This window comes from Daphnia pulex, chromosome 6 (genome assembly GCF_021134715.1).
Source record: "Daphnia pulex isolate KAP4 chromosome 6, ASM2113471v1".
NCBI lineage: Eukaryota > Metazoa > Arthropoda > Branchiopoda > Diplostraca > Daphniidae > Daphnia > Daphnia pulex.
This window is the reverse complement of record NC_060022.1, coordinates 6,359,101-6,381,656: the sequence shown is the minus strand read 5'-3', so window position 1 is coordinate 6,381,656 and position 22,556 is coordinate 6,359,101. Positions and strand designations below refer to the sequence as shown.

Genomic DNA, 22,556 nt, shown 5'->3' with positions numbered 1-22,556 from the left:
ACCATCGAACGGCAGTTTTCAAAAGCGCTAGTTGTTCGTCAGTCATGAAAATTAAATGACGTTTAGAACCAACTACAACTTCTCCTTTAAAAAACGAAGTGGGCATTAAGTCCATTTTGATTTGAAAAAAAAGATCAATTGGGTTTTTAGCAGTGCGCTTTGCTTTTACCCGATTTACAGCCCTAGCTAACGTTGTGGGGTTAATTGGGTTCCACAGTATTTGCCGCCAATTTACATTTGCACAGTTGCCGAATCGACTTTTGCCGAATCGGTAATTTCATAGGTGACAATTCGGCAACTTTGCCGAAACGGTTTTCGGCGATTTGCCGAAATGGTTTTTGCCGAATCGTCCGACATTCGTAGCCAATTTCACCTAAATTGAATTCAACAAATCCCATTTTTGCGTGAATTTAATTCAATTCAGCTGAATATAAACTGAATTGAATTTTTGCGCCAAATTGCGTTGCCTAAAATAAACAATTTTTACAGCTACGTTGTCAAGTTATGTAAACTATTTTCACGATCATCGAAGTTTATGATTTCATCAATAGATGGCGTCAAATTAACAGCTTCTTTAATAGCTCCATATGACAAACAGTCAAACAGGGTGGTAGTAGTTTGTCTGTCTTGTAAGCGTCGTAGACCAATTTAAAATAAAATCAAAGAATGAGTCGTAGGAAACGTGATGATGGATATGGTAAGGATTACAACTTATTGAAGAATTTGATGACATTATAAAAAGTTATTTGTTTAAAATTACAGAACATGGGTATCGTAAAAGGCGCAGAGTTGTCTCGGAGCAGGCAGAAATTGAAGACCGGTTAGAATCTCTTATTATCAGGGTTGGAGACAAAACGTCATCATCTTTAGAAAGCAATTTAGAAGGGCTTGCTTCAGTATTAGAAGCTGATTTGAACACGTACAAGAGTAAAATATTACGTATTTTGTCGGAATGCCCAATCCAAATGCCAGAGAAATGTACTATCTACAGCACATTAGTTGGTCTTCTGAATGCTAAAAACTATAATTTTGGAGGAGAGGTTTGTTTTAAAATTGTACTTTCAGTTTTTAAGATACAAGTATATCTTTTTTTAGTTTGTGGAACAAATAGTGAGAAACCTAAAAGAAGCTCTCCGTGAGGGGCAATGGGAATCTGCTCGTTTAATTGTACGTTTCATATCTGACATGGTCAACTGTCACATAGTCTCTGCCTCTTCCTTGCTACAGTTATATGACAGTTTTATTGACGCTGCCATGGAACAAGGAGTTCCTCAGGTTCGACGAGACTGGTAATTAAATTTTTGTTTTATTCTAAAGCAAGAGTAATGTAGATCACAACACTGTATCAATTTACAGGTACATGTATGCGTTGTTGACGGCGCTTCCTTGGGTTGGTCGAGAGCTTTTTGAAAAGAAAGAAAATGATCTTGAACGTATAATGGCAGCAATGGAAGGTTATCTTCGCAGAAGAAATACTGCTCATGTCGCTGCTCTTCGAGTTTGGAATTGTGAAACTCCGCACCCACAGGTCAGAAATGGCATGGCATTTTAATAATAATTGAAAAATTTCGAAAAACGTTCTTTCTAGGAAGAATACCTGGAATGTCTTTGGGCTCAAGTACGGAAATTGCGGACAGACGAGTGGCAGGAAAGACACATTTACCGTCCATATTTAGCTTTTGATTCTATCCTCTCTGAAGCTTTGCAACACAATCTCCCGGTCATTCTACCTCCGCCTCACACAGCTAGTACGCAATATCCGCTACCATGGGTTGTTTTCAGGATGTTTGATTACACTGACTGTCCAGAAGTAAGTTAAACGCTTTCAAAAGTGTGTATCGTGCGTATTTAACTCGGGACTCATTTTCAGGCTGGTCCACTTTTACCAGGAACTCATTCAGTAGAGCGTTACTTGATTGAGGAACATTTACACCAGATCATCACTCGTCATCATAACGAACGCAAGGAACTGTGAGTTTCAACTTGACAGAAACGTTTGTGCAGATAATAGTAAATTAATTTTGCTTTTCAGAGCCACCCAATTGTTGGCGTTCCCACAGAGAAATAAGATCCCTTTGGAATACATGATAGTTGAAGTTCTCTTCTCAGAACTTTTCCAAATGCCTTCCCCTCGTTACTTGGAGATTGCTTATGGTTGTACTTTGATAGAACTTTGCAAGCTTCAACCAAGTACAATGCCTCAGGTGAAAATATGATCTTACAGTAGAAACTTGAACATTTTCATTTGACTTTTTATTTCACAACCAGGTGTTAGCACAGGCTACGGAGTTGCTTTACGAAAGAATTGATACCATGAATGCCACCTGCTTTGATAGATTCGTTTCTTGGTTTTCTTACCATCTCAGTAACTTTCAATTCCGCTGGAGTTGGGATGACTGGCAGAATTGTCTTTCACTCGAAAAAGACCACCCCAAGGTAAATGTTTAAAAAAATGAAATTTTTCGAAATCTATCTAAAGGAACACTTAAATTTCAGGCAAAATTTGTTTCTGAAGTGTTCGGGAAATGTTTGAGACTCTCCTATCACAAGCGCGTGACTGAAATGGTGCCTGAATGTTACTCACCGCTGTTGCCCCCGAAACCAGAACCGTACTTTAAATACCAAATTGAAGGAGGAAATGGTTTTCCTGGGGCTGCTCAAGTCCAGACTTTGACTGAGCTCCTAAGAAAAAAGCCAACGCCTGAAGAAGTACTAGAGTTGGTCCAGCAACTACCGAATCCTCTCAAAGGTAAATATGGTGGATACAATATGTATAACTTCAAGCCATTTTGATGCAATTGTAATTAGATGACGACGGGGATATGGAGCCTTCACACAATCCTCTAGCAATTGAAGTATTTGTTCAGACTCTGCTACATTTGGGATCGAAGAGTTTTACGCATACTTTTGCAGGTCTCGCTAAATATCATTCAGTCTTCAAGGTATTTTCAACAGATTGAAATGTTATCGATAGTATAAAACGATTCAATTTTACGTTTCTGTCATAGAATATTTGTGAGAATGAAGAGGCACAGATCTGTATGCTTCGTCAAGTTTATGAGCTCTGGCAACACCACCCACAATTTTTAGGAGTGGTAGTTGATAAGATGTTAAAGACACAAATTGTTGAGTGTTGTGCCGTAGCAAATTGGATCTTTTCACGAGACATGGCACCCGAGTTCACTCGTTCGTACATTTGGGAGGTCTTGCACTTGACTATTCGCAAAATGAACAAACACGTCGTCCGTCTAGAGAAAGAGGTGGCGGATGCACGCGCTAAACTCAGAGCTGCACCATCTGATTCGGAATCATCTGATGAAGATCCATCTAGAGGTGCGAACAACTTTGGATTAATGTTAATCATTCGCTTAATTTTTTTTCCGTTTTAACTAAAGAGGGTGGCGAAAAGCGTCGACGCACCTCTAGCAATAAAGAAGCTACAAAGGACGATGGGGAACAACCTACGGAAGAGATGGTCGAGCGTATGGAAGAACGCTTGGAGGCTGCCCAATCAGATCAAAAGAACCTGTTTTTGATCGTGTTTCAAGTATACTATTACATATTGAATTTCACTTTGAATGTTTATATAAATTTTGACTTTCATTACAGCGTTTCATCATGATTTTGTCGGAGCACGTCGTTCGTTGCGATACAGATGGCAAGGATTTCAACACATTTTGGTATCAATGGACTGTTGGAAGATTGCAGCAAGTTTTCATGGCGGTATGTATTATATATATTAATTCATTTTAATTCATTCATTTCAAATTTATTTTGAATAATTTCTTTGAAAATATGCAGCATCATGAGCAGGTGGAAAAGTACAGTCAAACGTTGGAAACCCTTCTCTTCACACACGATTTGGATGGCAATATTCTTGACACTTTTCGACAATTTCAAGCTCTTCGCAGTTAATTGTGACAAGATCCTACAAGTTAGGCCAATAGCGAAAGCTTTCCTTTTTCATGGGTTTTCAATATTTTAACATGTTTTGAAATGCGAATACAAGTGTGTAATCCAGACTTGGGAGTCCCTGTACATTACCGATTCGAGCTTTATTTATTCTTTTACACATCACAAAGGCAAATCAATTTTAGAAAATAATAAGTCAAGGAATAAATGCGCACACAATATTGAACTGCCAACAGTTTAACAACGGCATATACTTCATCGCGGGTTTAGGCGTTGGGCTCCTTGATGTCGTGTCTTTTAAATAAATATATGGCTCAAAGATGATTACATAAGCTGGATTGCATACCCTAGGAATTATTCTGTCTATTGTAACGTTACTCGTCCTCACGATGAGACTGCAATAACGCGAACGAACCATAAACTTTCTATTTGGGCGATTCACGGGGTTGAGAAGGATCAGGCTATTGTTTGTCTATCACTTGACAAGCACAGATTCAGCTTCGTCACGAACTCGGCATTCTCTCACGACGGAAAAATCACAGGCGGGGCATATTATGTATTTTTTCTAGAAACGGAAATCTCATCACACATAAGTTTTAAAAGTGTGGATTAGCCTAATGTTATACGTGAAATACTTGAATATAAATAGTGGTGACTTTTAAATTTCAACATTGGATTCACGACGTCATTACTCCACTTTTGAACTTAAGCTTTCTTTCGGTTTAATTCTGTTTATAATAAGTCATGTGGTCTGTAGATGGCGTTGGCGTAAAATAGCTCAATATTATTGTTATTATATTATCTCAAAACTAAAATCTAAATAAAAATAAAAAAATAAACTGATATCTCGTTCCCGTATGGACTAACGTGCGTGAGTAAATTGAGAATTTCCTCTTTACATCGAGCCCGAAAATGTCGTTTCCTATTTCACGAAGCGGTAGATGCCATAACGAATTCAAGACCTTAAAGTTTCCATTGTTTTTTCATGTAGTTTCCTTTAATCATTCTCATCGCTTTTCGATTCAACTGGTTATATTGAAATAATTTTTTGTGGATTCGAGGGGAAATTTTCGTAGAGGAAGCTGACGCAACGTCACTTATGACTTATCTAGGTTTGAACCAAAAAACCTCAAAATGAATGTTTGAGGTGTTTCCTTCTTCCATGCAAGAAAAGATTTAAAAGGAAATAAACATTCCCTGAGTTTAGTTTTTTGTTTTCTTTACGTTTGATAGATGAGTGCTGTCAGTTGAGAATTTTCCCCTCAGCCCACCAGCTCGACTATCATCATCTAACTAGAATGAGCACGGCAAACTCTATGCATATGGGAGGACGAGGCTTTTACAGATGGAGGGGGGTTAAGCATTTCCACAGAAATGACCTTGATACAATCATGATCTCACCTGTAGAAAACACACGAGTTTCCTTGGAGATGGCTTTAAAAGCCAGGACAAAATCCCATCATTTTAAATTTTTAAATGTTCTATGGTGGTGCGAGGTGTGACCAACTTTACGGCAGATGCTAGGGAATTCACGTCTGTTTCCTATTTGTTTACGAGGGCGGCCTCGAGGGGGAGAATTTGAGGGGCGAACACAAAACCGCCTGCAGGCTATATGTGACCGTTGCACCTTTTTCCATTCCATCGTTTCTTTTACTTGGCTCTTTTATTTGTGCTAGTTTCTACCCGACCTGGAAGATAAAAACCAGGCCTTTCTCCATTCGTATACACACACGACTAGAGTTCGTTCAAGTCGTGATTTACTTTATATTCAAACTTACAAGCAAATAGTCGGATAGGTGTCTTCTGCTGGGTGGTTGCTGGGAGGAATCCTCCTCCAGCAGCTATTTAAAACTATGAAGTATGAACCCCGAGGGCGGCAAAGTTGTTCTTAGGCAACAACGGGAAAAGCCCGACCGACCTGTGGACTTTAGCTCGCAACTCTTTTGACGTCAAAGACAAAACCCGTTTTCCTTGCGACAGGTTTTCCTTAGGTTAACTTTCAACTTTTGTAGACTGGCGCCACACACAGTTCGTTATTAAAGACCTTCAGGTTTAGTTACAGTTGGAAAATCTTAATTCAAACTTAAACAGGCTAGCATTATATATGAGTTTGCCATTGACAGGAAGCTAGTGACGATGAATCAACCGCTGAAATTTGTTCACCGACGTAGATTGAGGTCGAGGCTTTGGTACGACAATCTCCTTATATGGCTTCGAAAATTAGTTATCGTCAGATAAAAGTATTGAGGTGAAAGATGAAGAAGGACTTGCTGGCAATATTCTTCTTTGTTTGCACTGGGTGGTGGCTCCATCTGGAAGAAAACAATACCTAACCTAACGACGCGAGGCAATGTTTTATTGATATGTTCCAACAATTTCATTTCAACCGCACGAAATGAAGAGAAAACGTGGGAATCGGTTCCGATGGAGAACGAAAGCGAAATAATAAGACAAAGATGGCGGCCTTCGATTTTTCTGAATGTTTTTTGTTAAAACCCCAAATAAGGTTAGACCGGACAAAGGAAAAGAAAAAAAGTGTTTCGGGATCTCTCATTTCTGTACAGAAACAGAATATTAGCATACGTGGCAATCGCTAGAGCATTGCATCAATCGAGACGGAAACCCGAAAAAACTACAAAACCGCACTTACGATTCGTTCGGAAAACCCCAGAGAATAGTAGTGGTTGGTTGCATGGACGCCATCTGTCCCGGGGGAGGGGGTTAGCAAGTAAATCTACCCGTGGCGAGGCTTTTTTCACCGTCTCGGTTAGACACAACCTCAGGGTAAATAGCGCCTCTACCGGCGACTCAGCGCTTTACTTTACTGTCGTTGTCAGACTGAGCTGAACTGTAGGCAGTGTCGGTTCGCGTGGCACGTTGCTCGTAGTATATTACACACACACACCCCGTCGTTTGAAACTAGTGAATTTTTTAAGGCGTGTTTTTTTTTCTTTTTCATCGCGGTGTTCTACGAGTGAATTGCTGTGGCGTGAAACCTCCTTTCCGCCACCTTTTGATTTCCGATTTGCTAAGGGCTTAGACCCAGATTAGTTTTTAAAGCAAAAGACACCACCAAGTCGTCGAAAATGTTTGACGTCTTCGGATCGGTGAAGGGCTTATTGAAGCTCGATTCTGTCAACATCGACAACAACATTTTCCGTCTGCATTACAAAGCGACGGTGATTGTGTTGATTGCCTTCTCGTTGGTGGTCACGTCACGCCAGTACATTGGCGACCCCATCGACTGCATTGTTGAGGGCGTACCTGGCAATGTGATGGACACGTACTGTTGGATCCATTCCACCTTCACCATCCCCAACCGGATGGCAACAGAAGTTATTGGAAAAGATGTTCCTCATCCAGGAGTTCGTCCTCACCAAGAAGGCGATCAAGTCAAATACCACAAATACTACCAGTGGGTCTGCTTCGTCCTCTTCTTCCAGGCTCTTCTTTTCTACATTCCCCGCTACCTGTGGAAGACGTGGGAAGCCGGCAAGATGAAGATGCTCGTCCTAGACCTCAACTGCCCCATCATCGCTGAAGAAACGAAAAACGAACGGAAAAAGCTCTTGGTCGACTACTTTGCCTCCAACTTGCATAACCACAATTTCTACGCTATCCGATTCTTTATCTGCGAAGTTCTCAACTTTATCAACGTCATCGGTCAAATTTATTTCGTCGATTTTTTCCTCGGCGGGGAATTCACCACTTACGGCAGAGATGTTATTAGCATGACCGAGATGGAACCTGAAGACCGTGTCGATCCCATGGCCAAGGTAAGAGAGTATTGACTATTTTGCTGTGCAACAGTTGGCTTTAATTTGCTTGTCTATTTATTTTTCTATTAACAGGTGTTCCCTAAAGTGACGAAATGCACTTTCCACAAATTCGGTCCTTCTGGTACGACGACGCGTATCGACGGCCTGTGCGTCCTTCCTTTGAACATTGTCAACGAGAAGATTTACGTTTTCCTCTGGTTCTGGTTCATCCTGTTGGCGGTGGTGAGCGGTTTGGCGCTGCTGTACCGTTTAGCTGTCGTCTTGGGTTCTCAAGCCCGCATGTACCTGTTGAGAGCCCAGGCCCGCTTGGCGCCTCGAAATGAAGTCGAGTTGGTTGCTCGCAAATGTCAAATTGGAGATTGGTTTGTTCTCCTTCTCCTCGGCAAGAACATTGACCCTCTCGTCTACAAAGAACTGATCTGCGATTTGGCACGCCGATTTGAAGGCAAGGAACCAGTTTAAAATCAACGGCACCCCCATCAACAGACGCCATTGGTGGGACTCTCCTGGACAACTCGCGAAGAGTGTGCGCTCCTCTTCTTCAGCCAATGTTATCTAGCAATCATTCTCTTGTTTTCTTAATTTTTTGTTCCCCCACTCATCTCTTTTCCCCCAGCAAATTTATTAGGTTATTTTTTTCTTCATAACTTTCGCCTACTCACCTAATACAAAAACACCCAACTAAAGCGCTCAAAGATAGAATAAGACAAAACTAAAAGGATACAAGTTTTGGGACCAATGAAATCAATCAGTCTTCCATGCCGGTAATTGAAAGAAAAAATAACACCATTTGTACTGATATCGGGACCAATCAACACACTGTTCTCTGTACGTGTATTTTTGCGTTTTGGTATTCTACTTATATGCCTTCAGTAGATATTTTTTTCTTTTCTTTTTCTACTTTATCGTGGGGAATGTGACTTGTTGACGAATATTCTTGAAGCAGGGACAATAAGTACACCGACGATTATTTTGAAAAGACAATTTTTTCGCCCTTCACGAGAACCCCCCTTTATGATCATTTATTCGGTAACTTTTTTGTAGTGTGTTTTTACCAATCATTTTTTTTTTCGGATTTCTTCTCACAGGTGTGTAGTCCCCGACATAGTCTTTCCTCTTTTCCGGATAGATTTGCATCCGTTTTCTTTATCTTCTTTTTTCTCTTGGCAATAATACCACACCACGTTTTTCTGGTGACAGTTTTTTTTTCTTTCTCTCTCTCGTTCAATCCGTTTCTATTTGATTCATTTCTGCTCCTCTGCAAGCTTGTCAAAAAAAACTTTCCATGAAGGTCCAGAATCGGAAATGCATATTTTGTTTACACGACTGTGTTTTTATTTTTATTTTTATTATTCACGGAGAAGAAATCTTCTCTGCGTGTGATTTTTTAAGACTCCTCCTCCTTTCTCTGGTGTGTGTGTTCTCTTTCCTTTGATTATTTTTTATACAAAAATTGCGTGTCTCGATTCGATGAACGTGGGCGGCAAATACAGTGAATTTGTATTGTAACGCTTTTTTAAAAAATTGTGGGTTCAGTTAGAAAAAGAAATAGACGATAAGAGATAAAGAATTGTTGTTTAACTCTCAACAGACTGTTGATTTTTAGCACTTTTTTTAAATTTGGGTATGTGGCCTATCAACGTTGTGGTGTAAGGTTCGTTCACGTCACCGATTAAAATGTTTTCACAGACGTCACAGGAAGGAAATATGATGAAGCAAGTTAAGTTTTCTATTACACAAAACGCCCCGAGGAGATAGAAGCGATTATGCATCACCTGATTAGTTTAGAATCCCACGCCTCGGGTTCATTTCGAAAAGGAAGAAAATCAAAAACAAATGTTGATTGAATGACCTTCAAGACAGAAAACAGAAACACATATTTTGGTCCAGAGAGGATGTCAAATTGCACTTCCTTTATGATTTTACATGTGGGTGGGGGGAGGAACAAGGCCGTGACCTTGTTTCGTCCCCCCTCAACCTTTAACGCACGTAGACCCCCCCTTGTATTTTTGCCTAGAATATACAACAGCTGAGGGAGGGTGAATGACACCCTCGAGAGGGAGAAATATATTGTTGTACAGTATTTTTGAATGTCTTGTTCCCCCCTCGGTTCCTTCTCGGATAACTCCGTCTTTCGTTTGGCCCATGTGGGGGACTAATGTCGACGCTGATTGGCAGACAGGGGACTTAAGGAATATGTAGACTTTTTTAAAAAAAAAGACAAGACGAAATAAGATAAGATAGTAACTGGGGGCCAAAATAAACGCCCAACATTTTACATATCTAAAGTGATTCCAGTCGTTTCAAGTCTGGCCACAGTTAAAGAAACACATTTTTTAAGTTGGGGATTCTGAATTTTACCCGTCGGCAAACCAACTTATTACCACCGCAAGGTAAAAAGAAACTTTCAACTTCAAACTCTATCGCAACGAAATAGAATCATTTCTCTCTAACGTCTCGTGATAAGCAAGTTCCCACCTTGATGGATCGATCTAGTATTATTATTGGGTGACGACCCCGATACTTTCTAAAAACGCACAGCATAACTTGCGGGTAATTAAATTATTCAGTCTGCTCGCAGCCTGTAGGATGGTTCTTTGAACTGGGAGGAAATTTCTTTTTATCGCATTGTGCAACAGCCGGAAAATTAGTTACGACGAATCAAATTTCGAATAGAAAACCCAAGACGCGTTTTACGTAATTTTACATCGGGTGATGCAGTCCAACGTTCTTATTTCTAAACGACGACTCGCCAGTCGAGGCCGATCAAGTAGGTTATCAATGAAATGTTTCAACTTGTGCAGTCAATAAAGAAAAGAAAAACATCCGGGAAATTTGAAAATAATTTTTAGAACATTGGACTAAAAAAAAACAAAAGAAGAAAACGCTCGAAGCCATATAACAGTTACACTCGAGAGAACGTCTGCTGTCACGAACATGTATAGTTTTATTACTTTTATACCACCTTTCTCGCCGTCAGTCAAAAGTGTCAAACACGTTTGTAAAGCAGTTGGGAAGCGTGTATTATATAAAACATCTCATCATTTCAAAATAAAAATAGTAGAAAAATAAGGCTAGCAGCCTACAAGGATGTCTAGTCTCAACTCTCAACTCTGTGTGAGATTAGTACTTGAAACCGAATGTGGAAGAGAGAGAGAAAAAGAAATACGAACGAGGGGAGAATGAGGAAAGATGAGACGCGTGGAATGGAGAGAGAAAGGAAGGGGGAGGAGACTAACTGAAAAAGAGATTTGAAGGCACATCGGCAGTTCCAGCGCACTTCCCCTCGCGCTGAATATCAAGTCCAACAAAGACTGATGGTAGCCGTTGAAAGAGGATCAACCAGTATTGGAATCAGACCAAAAGAAATCCATTAGAAACAGGAGAATATTGATCTGATGACTCAATCATGATATGAGTGTGGTTCCCCGACCAGTATAGAACAGTGCTCATTTTTTCAAATGTTAAAATAATTGTTTAATTTCGATGAAATAAGCAAAAAATGCAATTTACGACCGCGTTGATTAGTGGTGAAGGTTACGAGAGAACCAGATGGGGGTGGAAAGAAAGAAAGGGACCCCGTCACCAGTCGCACATGGCGCGCCCATAGCACCCAACAGTCAAAGTGTTGGCCGTCTTTGTACACACTACACACAGTTTTTTCAACGCTTCCGAGAACATTTTCTCTCGATTTGATCTCGACGATTACCTTCTGTACTTACGCCATCTCAGGTGATTCATCAGTTGGTGGCCCTACCGACGTCACCTCAACGGATTTCTGTGATCGTCTGCTAGTTTGCACAATCTGCATGCTTTGTTTTGTTTGTGCGTGTGTCTTGAACGGCTGATTTAATTGTTGTTGCAATTATAACAACAGGAAATGTTGGGGACGTTTTCCAAATTGAAGGCGGCCATCAAGCTGAAGACGACGTCAGTCAAAATTACGACGCCGGTCTTTGCGTTGCACTATCGACTAACCTTCCTCGTTTTGCTGACTTCCTCAATATTGGTCACTTCCCGGCAGTACATTGGCGAACACATCCAATGCATTCAAGACGCAGTGGCCGTACCGATTAAAATTCTCAACAATTACTGCTTCATTTCGTCGACATTTTCCATTCCACGCACGACGCCGATTGCCAAAGGCGAAATCAGTCTCTTTGGATTGGGACCTTACACTGAAGAAGATGACGTGACTTATCATGCCTATTATCAATGGTCAGACAACATTTCTTTTTAAAAATAATTCTTTGCGGCACGATGACACAAAAGTATGTCTCATAATAATTATATAACCGTGTACATATAGGGTTCCGTTCGTCTTGTTTGGCCAAGCTCTCATGTTCTACACCCCGTACTATCTGTGGAAGATGTGGGAAGGCACCAAAGTTCGCAACATCATCCAAGGCATGCACATCTTCACCATTAAAGAGAAAATTGAAGTGCGAGATGAAAAAGAAGAGATCTTGACCAAGTACATTGTCAGGAATCTCCACGAGCACAATGGATGGGCCATTCGATTCTTCGTGTGTGAACTTTTGAATCTGGTAAGAGAGGCAGAGGCTCGTTTCTTATTTACCTCGTTGAATCCGAAATGGAGTTGATGGCGCCGCGATAGTTTATTTATTCATCGCCATAAAAATGTTTTTTTTTTACTGTCTTGGCGACTTGCGTGCGTGTAAAAATCTTTTAGCATTGAAAAGCCATAAAAACCACATGTGTTGTCTGTGCAGGTGAACGTGATTGGGCAAATTTTCTTGACCAACCGCTTTTTGGGCGGCGAATTTCTACGTTACGGCATTGAAGTCGTTGAATTTTTGGACCAAGATCCGGAAACGCGTGTCGATCCTATGGCGCGGGTGTTTCCCCGACTGACGAAATGCGTCTTCCACAAATACGGTTCTTCCGGTAAGAGATAATTTAGTTGTGGTGTCTAGACTACCGGTCTTTCCGTGTTGCGTCGTCCATAGCAATCTCGCAATTGCTATCCGGTTGTGTAATCACCGTGCAATCATCATATTTTTCTTCTTCTCCTTGTGATATGCAGGTACAATTCAGAGACATGACGCACTTTGCATTCTCGCCTTGAATATCATCAATGAAAAAATTTACACTTTCCTCTGGTTTTGGTTCATTATTTTGGCCATCATCACCAGCATCGATTTCCTCGCTCGTGTTGTTATCGTCATGATGCCGCCCGTGAGAATGTTTCTTTTGCGTAGCCGCCTCTCTGCCCCTCAAAAAGATGATGCTGACGTCATTACTCAGCGATGCTCCATCGGTGATTGGCTGCTCGTCGACTTCTTATCCAAGAATATGGACACGATGGTTTTCTCCAACGTTGTGGGCAAACTGGCCAAAGAACTCGAATATGGAAGTAAATTCACTGGCCATGTCAGTGAATCCACTCCAATGATGAGCTGATCTTTTTATCGTCTTTCATTTTATTTTTTTCGATCTTCTCTATTTTTTTTTCTAATCAAGTCTTGGAATGTATGAGCAAATTTGTTCAAACTGTGGTCTCCAACGGGAACTCGTACATTTTCTTTATTTTTTTAAAAACTTCAGTCTTTGAGACTTGTAATGTTTAGTCAACGAACAAATTCAAGTCATCCGTACAATATAAAAAGAATTGTGTCAATTTACATCATCTTTTTTAACGACTCTTTATTCCTCTGAAACAACCGCAAATGGTTGATGATGTGTGTAACATGGTGACATATATTTTTTTTTAAATCCAATAAACAATTTTAGTATAAAAAAAAACTGTGCGCTTGGCCTTATTTTGTTTTATTCGTTTTTAAAATAACTTTTGGGTGTGGCCCTACGTGACCATTATAAGCGCTGTACAGGTGTGCGCTGCTAGACTCTCGGTTACCTCGATTCTTGTCCACATCAGTTCTGCATATCGACGACGGGGAAAAATTGTTCTCGGTGTGCGCTTTCAAGTGCCAGCATCCGTCAACTTGACTGACAAACTGACAACGCTTTCGAGCCGGTTAAAGAGGAAACTCCAATTCAGTTTAACAAGGAAAAATTGTGGCTGAATATGAAACGTAAATCTAAAAATGGTCCTTGAAAAAAAAAACACGGGCGTTTGTTTAGACATGTATCTACGTATGCTGTATTTTTATTTACCAACCCCTATGTAAATGAGTTCCAGACGGCTATAGACGTGTTATAGAAATGACGTAAGTCCAAATATCCCCCCGCAGTTGTTAAGCGGAAGTAACGACGTCACGTCTCTCGGAAATACACCGTCCCTTTCTACCGCGTGGAATAATGAAACGAAAAGGGGAACTCTTGCACACGTGTACAACTGCGACGACAATTTGGGCTACTTTTAGAGTAACATACAGCATCTCGGGAAAAGCACATCTGCGTACGGTTGGCTGAGCTGAGGAACACATCATCCGCATTCCGTTCCATCTTAGTAGAGCCTTTGACAGATGCACCGCCGCGACCTGAAACAGCTATCTTACCTCAACAACAGCTCAAAGAAAAAAACATTTTCCGAAATTTTAAGTTAAGTTTTCTTATTTTAAAAAACGAATCGTTTTATTATTCCCGAATTTACTTGCGACATGTATCGACATACATAGTCATGGCTTTACGATTCATGACTATAATAATTTTGATGGGAAACTCGTTTCTTTTTCAATTATGTTTACCGGGGGGAAATTTTCAGGTGAAACTGGTTTCCCGAACGATAGCGAGGATGGATTATATCTTAAAACTTGTGCAAACAGTCGTTGTTTGGTAAAAAAAATAAGTGTATAAGGGCTTTTTTATCTCGTCGTTTTTGTCGGGTTTTTGTGTTCGCAGACATAAAGGAAGGGAAGCAGCTCAAAAGTGACCACACCTACATCCAACAAGTTTTTAAGTTCAAATTTGAACTTTGTTTGGTGTTCTGGTTGAAATGGCTCCAAGGGCCGATTCGGGTGTTCAATTTCTATTAGATCGGTCAATCCGAATACTGAATTACAGTTTCATTTTTCTTGATTGCACCAAAGCTTCGTTCTTCTGGCCGAATGCCGAGAGAAAAATTGATCCAGACGGCGATCAATGTGCATCAGCTGGGGGCCTGCGGGGGGCACTATTTACAACTTTAACGGGATCTTGTTTGGCCCTTTTGCTTCATCTAATGCCTAGCTCTAACCGGCAACAAGACAGGATGGAACTCTACTTGAATGAATGAGAATTCGGTTACAAAATCGACCGAGAAAATTGTCTTTCAACTTTTGCACGACGAGAACATCCGGTTAGGGTTTCTTTCTTTATTGAGCACGAAAGATCACTGGGTCTTATTCATTAGCTTATATTCTTTCATTTCCCTCTTCGATATTTTATAGATATTAGTACAAGTGGTCGACAAGTAACTAATTCTAAATTTCCTGCCATTTTCGTACCGCGCAAAGGGAAATTATAATGATATGATTGCGGTTTCAGGCGAATCAAAATAATTAGATCGACTATTTTCCGAAAATTCCATGCATGGAATTGAGCTGGGGCGCAAATAACCTTTGTCATTATAAGATATTGTCAAGCATTACTATGCTCATTTACTGGCGACGACCGTAAAAAATTTAATTGCGTCTAACTTTTCCTGATGATTAAGAACGGGGCGGCTCTATTTAAATCTCCTTATGCATACACATAAGGTAATTAAAATTATATTTATCTTTCCAAGTTTGGTTTGGAGCACGCTTTTTTATTGTGATAGTGCGCACCAAAATAAGAGCATTATTTCGAAGTATTCGGTGTTTCCAAGGAATACCACTCATTAAATCGGTCATGAAATAATTTCAAGCATGATAAACATTTTAGAATTCGAAGATTCACATTATATAAATTGCTGGCTCGCAGATAAAAGTCGATTAAAGCACTAATGCATGAACCCTGTGAGGGTTCGTGTATTTTTATTTTAAGACGTTTTATTCACCCAAAGACACTCTTGTTTTATTTAAAATAAAAGGCATGAAAGTTGCCGAACCCGTCAGTCGAGAAGAAAGAAAACTCATGCAGCGTGAAGTCGTGAACTACATACATAAGAGAAAGCGTCTGAGACGGAAAGGTGCACGAGTGTGGTATTGAATAGAATGGAATACGGAGTATGATGGCTGAGAAAAATTAATTTTTTCGATGCATATTTTTTCGGTACATACTGTACTAATATTATTTTTTTAAATACGCACAGGAACATCAAAACAAAAACAACAAAAATATATAGATTTTTTAATTCCACACAAAATCCAGAAAATTGGTAAATAAATTATAAAGACTTCGTAATTTTGATTAATTGGTAATAAGTTAATAACTATACCTTTTTGCCAAGAAATCCTATTCATCATTATTACAACTGCCAATATTTAAATTTTCCAATGGGAATAATAATATGTGTTTGATGATTTTGTTGTGTGAGCTGCGGACGTCTAGACGAGTGAAGGGAAAATGTAAAAGTTTGCCAGAGCGAGTCAATAGCTAGTTCATTATTCCTTCCCATGAAAGTCGTGATTGCAATTTAATGAGTCCAACGGTTTCGTCTATCATTATACGTAGTATTGATTTACATTTTCAGTTGGATTTCAAATTGAATTATTCAGTGGAGGAATGCAAACTGAGGATCGTATATACGATTTGTTTTGACTTCTGACAAAATCGTAAAGTTCTTATAACCTGTTCGTAGCGTTTAGAAATTAATCTTATTTTCTTACGTTGACACTCATATCCAATTCTCGGAAACTTTCTATTCATCTGATTTTGGTTGTGACATGATAAATGACTGCTGTGTTTTATTTTGTTGTAGAGACGACCGTGATATATTTTCTGATGACTCGAAAAACTACGTTTTATTTAAAATGGATTTTTTAGTTTTTCTTCTTCCTAATTTCTTTATTCTTATTTCTTACTACCTAATTCGGATCGGAATCATGCCAAGGTAAATTCGTTCCCTGAATAACACGTGGGAATAGACGATCAAAACCAACGCAATTAACATTGGCAAGCGAGTTCTCAGGATTTTGGTCACATGTACAAAGTTACAAAGGAAAACTATTTTTAGTGACTAATATTCTTGGGGAAGGACAAATTGTGGTTAAAACAAAAACAAAATCTGCAACTTTTTTTCACGAAATTACATTTCCTCTTCATGGGAAGCTACTCTCATATTTAATTTAATAAAGGAGATTTCGTATAGTTGATGACGTTAAACTTCTTTGTTTTGTAATAATCAAACAAATAACATCATAATAAATAAAATTTATAAATTGAGTTTAGAGACCTTTAGAGTTTTACACATTTTGTGATAGTTCAGATAAATATTAGATCATGTGTTTTATTTATAACAAGGACACATGTGAAGTAAAATCCTGAATGTTATTGAGCATCATCACATCGAAAGCAGTTATAATTGGTCCCACCTTTCTGTTGATGAAAACCCAATACCTACTACCTAATAAACTCATGTTTTTAGATTTTCGGATTAACAACCTGCAATTATTATTACAGAGTTGCGACATACACAGGAAAGGAAACATCAAGATATTTCTCACATGTATTCCATCAGAATTGTTCACTGGTCTTCTTTGCCAGTCGACCAAACAAAGGATCCGCTGCCATACAGACGAGGCCTGACTATGAATTTTGACAACTGCTGAATAACAAAACGAAGAACATGATGTTTTCATCTCGCGTAATCTTTTTTTTTTCAATTTTCATCTGAATCACGATTTTATGTTCTAATCGCGTACTAGCTGAATTAAACGTGAATTAGACGTGTTGAGAGTTTAAACGTCATTCCCGTGTAACGATGGAATAGTGTTACCTACTTCGATTAAATTATAGTACTACTATTTACATTCTTATAGAGAATCGTTTGTTTCCTCTTCTTAATTAATCATATTATCATATATTTATTTGTTTAAAAATTTTACTTTATACGCTTTACCTTATTATTAATTCCAAGTTGAATCCCGTTAGGTGAGTTATTTTGTTCTCGTTGCTGCTAGTAAGTGCAGCAGGTAAGGGAATGCTCACAACAAAGCCCTGACTGGGATATTGGAATTTCTCCTTAGCATAATATCCGTACGAGTTGGATGGCTGGCTCTTACCACCAGACCAAGGTGACTTTGAAAATTTATCTCCCCTCCACCTTTTCTTCCATCTACTTCTTGCTATGAGGATTTTTCTTTCTACCCTGGTGGTAGGCTATGCAGCGGGCTGTCTGGGTCTTTGAAGTCAGTGCCAACTAGTGGCGGTTGCATTTATGTTGGGAAAAAAAATAGACAAACTGAATCTAGAGGCTGTGGGGATATGAAAGGGAGGATGTTTCTGGAGGAGGAAAAAAGGAGGCCATCGACCTGCATAGACGATTGTTGCCAAGGGCCATGAAACAGCCGACAATATCTTTTTTTCTATCTTCTTTCTTAGATTCCAAGAATTTTGACTGGGCGTCCTCTGCTTGCGTGATGGAAGAACCCAATAAAGATTCTATTTCAAAAAAATCTTTTCAGCATATTAGCTTAAGAAATAATGAACTTTTCGTTGCTAAATTAACGAATTGCCGCAGCGCTAAATGTCAATTGGGTTTCGTTTCAATTAGCCGCTTTGCATGTAATAAAAGGGGGTAGAAAAATTTAGAAAGTCTAGAAAAATGTAAATGGTTTTATCTTAGTGTTAAGGGAATATAAGAGGGAATAGTTGTTTCCCTGCAGGGCATAGCACGCTCCGCCACGTACGCCAAAGAGGGTGGATGACGTTTTCCCTTCTATCCCCTCTTTCTCTCTACTTTTATCAATTTTCTCACCATTTCTAAGCATTTCGTCAAATGAAAAAAACAAAAAAAAACTTAACTATTTTATTTTTTCCTCGCTGGAAATGAATTGGGGACGCTATTGAAAAATTGACATAACTCGCAACGACTATTTGCCACCAACAATTCAACGACACTAACATCTAGCAAAATATTGCGATTCGATTAGGCATTAGGGAATAGCAAAAATATAAGCGAAGCCTTTTATTACATTTGATTAAGCGAACTCGCGTCCTTTTAATAGCGTGCCTCTCGGAAAAAGAATTTTTCTTGCCTTCAACTATTATTGAAGCCTTTGAAGGTTCAATTTCTCTTTTTGTATGTAGTTGAATTTCGTACCGCAAGTGGCGCTCACCAACAGTCGTTGTGGAACGTGAAGCCGTCACTAGTCGGTGGCTGCTCAGTCTACCAAAGTCAGGCTAGCTCGCTGAAGCTCTGCGTAATCCATCGCATTCTTTTGTGAATTGACATTCCCGTCGGCTGTCGAATTTCGACACAATATTGAAGAAGGATTTGCCAGCTTCCTAACTAATTAGGCTGGTTGCTGCCGTCGTTTTGTTTCTTCGGTGATATCGACGCACGGTAAATATTTCAACCTGTCAGGCTTAACAGTCTTTCTTATCAGTCAGGTCGTTGTCTATTGTCTGTTAAACATCCTGTTGCATGTTTGGCTTTTTTTTTTTAAGTTTTATGAATTTCGCGAAAATTCGCCATTTTTCAAGTGCACATGGTGATTAACATGCACAGACTTGTTTTAACTGGCCAACAGGGGTGGGTACAGTTATTCACCCCCCGAAGGTCATTGATTGTGTGGGTTTCTGCTTGTTATTTGCCAAAAACCTGTTATCGATTTGTCAGTTGTAGGAATAGGGCTAAGCATTATTTTTTTGCATTTTTATTTAATCAGATCGTCGATAACTTCACGGCTCCGCCATGTATAACATTTTGGCTGGATTGAAGGAATACTTTCGACGCCAGGAAATAGTAACGGATAATGTAGTCTTTCGACTTCATTACATTTTCACTACCGTGCTTCTCATTGCCTTTTCGCTGCTAGTGACGGCAACTCAAGTAAGAAATTGTTTTCAGTTTAGTTTTGTTTTACAGCAGTTTTTCTTTACGTTTTTATAACATAACATTTTCCATTGCAGTATGTCGGCAATCCGATTCAGTGCATCAATGATAACGATATTCCCATCCATGTCATCAATACCTACTGTTGGATTTCCACCACTTTTACCATCCCGACCTCTTTCATGAGATCGGTTGGAAGCGAAGTCCCTCATCCAGGTAAAACCAATTAATAACAAATAATAATGTATTAACTGAAATTGGGTAAGGAAAAACAATGATTGGCCAATTTTGGGTAACTTTTTTGAAAAACAAAACAGAGTCAACTGTCAGTTAATTTGTTATAAAAACAGTAGAAACAAATATTGTAATTGTGTAAAACTTAGGCCTAAAATTTCTAGGCCAAAAATTATTTTTTAAGATGAATTGGTACCAAATTTACCTTATTTGTTGGCTATCATTAAATTTTTTTATTGATTTACTCTAGCAATTCGTGTTATCTGATCACTAAATATTTGAGAATATTAACTGACCTATTTGCCTGATTTTAGGTATTGGTGCTGGATTGTACGAGAGCAAAGATCAAAAGCACTACGCTTACTACCAGTGGGTGTGTTTCATCTTGTTTTTCCAGGCCATTTTATGTTACGTCCCTAGATGGCTCTGGAGTGCTTGGGAAGGTATTTACTCGCAAGTGGAAAATGTAAAATCAACTTAAGTTCCCCTTATGAAACAAGATGAATCTTTTATTTAGGTGGCCTCATGCAAACCATTGTCCTGGGTCTGAACTGTGGTTTGAAGACGGTCGAAGAGCGTACGGTCAAGAAGAAGATTTTGATCGACTATCTCTTGGTACACATCAAACAGCACAACATGTACGCGATTCGCTACTGGTTTTGCGAGGTCCTCTGCCTTGTCAATATCATTGGCCAACTCTACCTGATGAATCGCTTTACTGGCGGCGAATTTTTCTCATATGGTTTTAAAGGTAGTTCTTGGCAAGCGTTTTCGATCAAGTCGATAAAGTTGTTTCATGGGCCTTTGTTTGATTGTTATCAGTGTTGACGTTCGCCAATGCTGATCAAGAAGAACGGTTCGACCCGATGGTTTATGTCTTCCCTCGCGTTACCAAGTGCACGTTCCATAAATTTGGTTCGTCCGGTACTATAAGCCGACACGATTCCATGTGCGTCCTATCGCAAAACATCATCAACGAAAAGACGTACATCTTTTTGTGGTTTTGGTTCATCATCATGGCCACTCTTCTCTCCATGTTGATCGTCTACAGGTACATTACTTTACCCTAGCTGAAAGTAAAATTCTCGTGAATTAAATTGTAAACTTGGATTGGTATTTTTAGAGCCATTCTGTTGGCCGTTCCTCGTATTAGACCAATGATCCTCCATGCTCGCAACCGCTTTGTTCCCAATGATGTAAGTTAATTTGATATTCGTCATATTTTTGGGCCATCTACAAAATTTTAATTAATTACCGTTTCCCCAGGTTATCAATGCAATCTCCAACAAACTGGAGGTTGGTGATTGGTGGATTTTGTACATGCTGGGACGTAATCTTGAACCACTAGTCTACAAAGAAGTGGTTTCTGAGCTGTCGAAGAGGATTGAAACGAATGAAAGCAACAATGCGTGACTAGCACGCCCCGACTCAACCACATCCACTAATACGGGGCCTTACGAAGATCTGCGTGCCGCTGTGGCAGAGGCTTCTGAAGATACATTGGTTTAGTCGGGCCTTGGACGCTTGCAACACTGACCATTCAAATTCTATTTCATATCATTACTATGAAGGCTTATAAAAACAATATTGATCCATGTAGAGGAAATGTCCGGGACGAATGGTTATCAGGTTCGAAAACTAATGAGAAAGTGACCGGAATATCTGATCTGATCTTCTTTTTGAAACTCCGTAACGCGATGAGTGCATATAGCGTTTAAAGTGGGTTGATTTCTTCCAATTGACGATATTTTTATAAGCTGCATTCAATTTTCTCAATTTTTTAGTTTTTGTGTGAACTATCTTTTTTTTTTTCAACATTTTCTTTTTCGAATCATCGTTGACTGAAATCTTTGGGATTAGTTCTTTATATCATCGATCTTTATTGCATTATTGGTGGGCGGATGTGTCCTGCGTTCATATTTGTTTAGAAGAGGATGCAATAAATCGGCTTTTTCCTAATAATGCGGATTAAATTATCAAGTTAATTGAACTATTACGGATCCGTATTATCCAAAGAGATAACGAACTCTTTTCGTGCAATAGATTAAATCCGGTGGCCTTCTGTAATCTGTTATTGGACGCTAAAATGGGCAAGTGCTGAACTGTATCCATCCCCATTCAAGGTTACTTAATATTCATTCATGCCTTCAAAGAACCAAGGTGACGTGTCACACGTGTGGATTTACAAGCTGTCATAGCAGCTATTTGTAAGCTACATAAGGGGTTGAATCTCAAGAGAAAATATTGACTGATTAGTTAACGTAAATAACTATTTATCTTGCTGCATCGAGATTTGGAAGACGATGGCCCCAAAATCTTTGCCATGGGAATGCAACAGTTTGTAAAAACAAACGATAGCTTTGGACAAAAACAGTGTGCAATCATACTTACATTTTAACTACGAACAGACTCAAAACATTGATGATAACTGTATTCCCAAAGGGAAGGAAAGTTAGCCTGGGACAGTGAGTGAGATGACCCGAACTTGATATTGGCAGCTTATGCGACAAAACAAGACTGATGCCTTATAAATAAAAAATATAACTTCATCTGTTCCGACAAAACAAGTTTATAATATAAACATTATAATATATAATAAGTTTAAAATAAAAACAAGTTGTATATTAAAAACCAGTTATATTTTAATAAGATCTATTCCCCCCAGAATAAGAGAACAAATATTAGCATATATCAAATGTTTGTTTCGAAAATATTTATTTCTCGAATTAATTCGCATCAAAGTATCG

The 22,556-nt window shown here is 39.2% G+C and overlaps 4 protein-coding genes and 1 long non-coding RNA gene across 8 annotated transcripts; 4 read left to right on the top strand and 1 right to left on the bottom strand.

Annotated features, from left to right (window-relative positions):
• Nucleotides 1-542: 542 nt before the first annotated feature.
• LOC124195445 (nuclear cap-binding protein subunit 1-like) lies at nt 543-4,022 on the top strand. The gene is made up of 14 exons (XM_046589854.1): nt 543-697; nt 763-1,040; nt 1,096-1,289; nt 1,357-1,528; nt 1,589-1,810; nt 1,871-1,971; nt 2,033-2,204; nt 2,269-2,436; nt 2,497-2,749; nt 2,809-2,942; nt 3,009-3,333; nt 3,396-3,547; nt 3,610-3,723; nt 3,802-4,022. The coding sequence occupies exons 1-14, from the start codon at nt 667-669 to the stop codon at nt 3,913-3,915; spliced, it is 2,430 nt and encodes an 809-aa protein (XP_046445810.1). The 5' UTR covers nt 543-666; the 3' UTR covers nt 3,916-4,022.
• Nucleotides 3,607-6,473, bottom strand: LOC124195450. Its single transcript, XR_006875196.1, has 2 exons — nt 4,548-6,473; nt 3,607-4,477 (listed from the first exon to the last, which is right to left on the bottom strand). It is a non-coding gene; the product is annotated as an uncharacterized LOC124195450 (long non-coding RNA).
• A 110-nt stretch (nt 6,474-6,583) lies between these two features.
• LOC124195449 (innexin inx2-like) lies at nt 6,584-9,200 on the top strand. Its single transcript, XM_046589861.1, has 2 exons — nt 6,584-7,688; nt 7,764-9,200. The coding sequence occupies exons 1-2, from the start codon at nt 6,999-7,001 to the stop codon at nt 8,151-8,153; spliced, it is 1,080 nt and encodes a 359-aa protein (XP_046445817.1). The 5' UTR covers nt 6,584-6,998; the 3' UTR covers nt 8,154-9,200.
• Nucleotides 9,201-9,771: 571 nt separating this feature from the next.
• Nucleotides 9,772-13,336, top strand: LOC124195446 (innexin inx2-like). Of its 4 annotated transcripts, XM_046589859.1 has the most exons (6): nt 9,989-10,084; nt 11,424-11,498; nt 11,569-11,909; nt 12,001-12,238; nt 12,425-12,599; nt 12,739-13,336. In XM_046589859.1, the coding sequence occupies exons 3-6, from the start codon at nt 11,572-11,574 to the stop codon at nt 13,113-13,115; spliced, it is 1,128 nt and encodes a 375-aa protein (XP_046445815.1). In that variant the 5' UTR covers nt 9,989-10,084; nt 11,424-11,498; nt 11,569-11,571; the 3' UTR covers nt 13,116-13,336. The 4 variants fall into 4 exon arrangements, with proteins under 4 accessions (XP_046445811.1, XP_046445815.1, XP_046445812.1 ...); XM_046589855.1 differs by lacking the exon at nt 11,424-11,498 and having other exon boundaries at nt 9,772-10,084; XM_046589856.1 differs by lacking the exons at nt 9,989-10,084; nt 11,424-11,498 and adding an exon at nt 10,705-11,423.
• Nucleotides 13,337-18,819: 5,483 nt separating this feature from the next.
• On the top strand, nt 18,820-21,771 carry LOC124195448 (innexin inx1-like). Its single transcript, XM_046589860.1, has 8 exons — nt 18,820-19,083; nt 19,409-19,572; nt 19,653-19,791; nt 20,124-20,252; nt 20,327-20,560; nt 20,632-20,860; nt 20,933-21,005; nt 21,076-21,771. Exons 2-8 carry the CDS (start codon nt 19,435-19,437, stop codon nt 21,220-21,222), a joined length of 1,089 nt encoding a protein of 362 aa, XP_046445816.1. The 5' UTR covers nt 18,820-19,083; nt 19,409-19,434; the 3' UTR covers nt 21,223-21,771.
• Nucleotides 21,772-22,556: the final 785 nt, after the last annotated feature.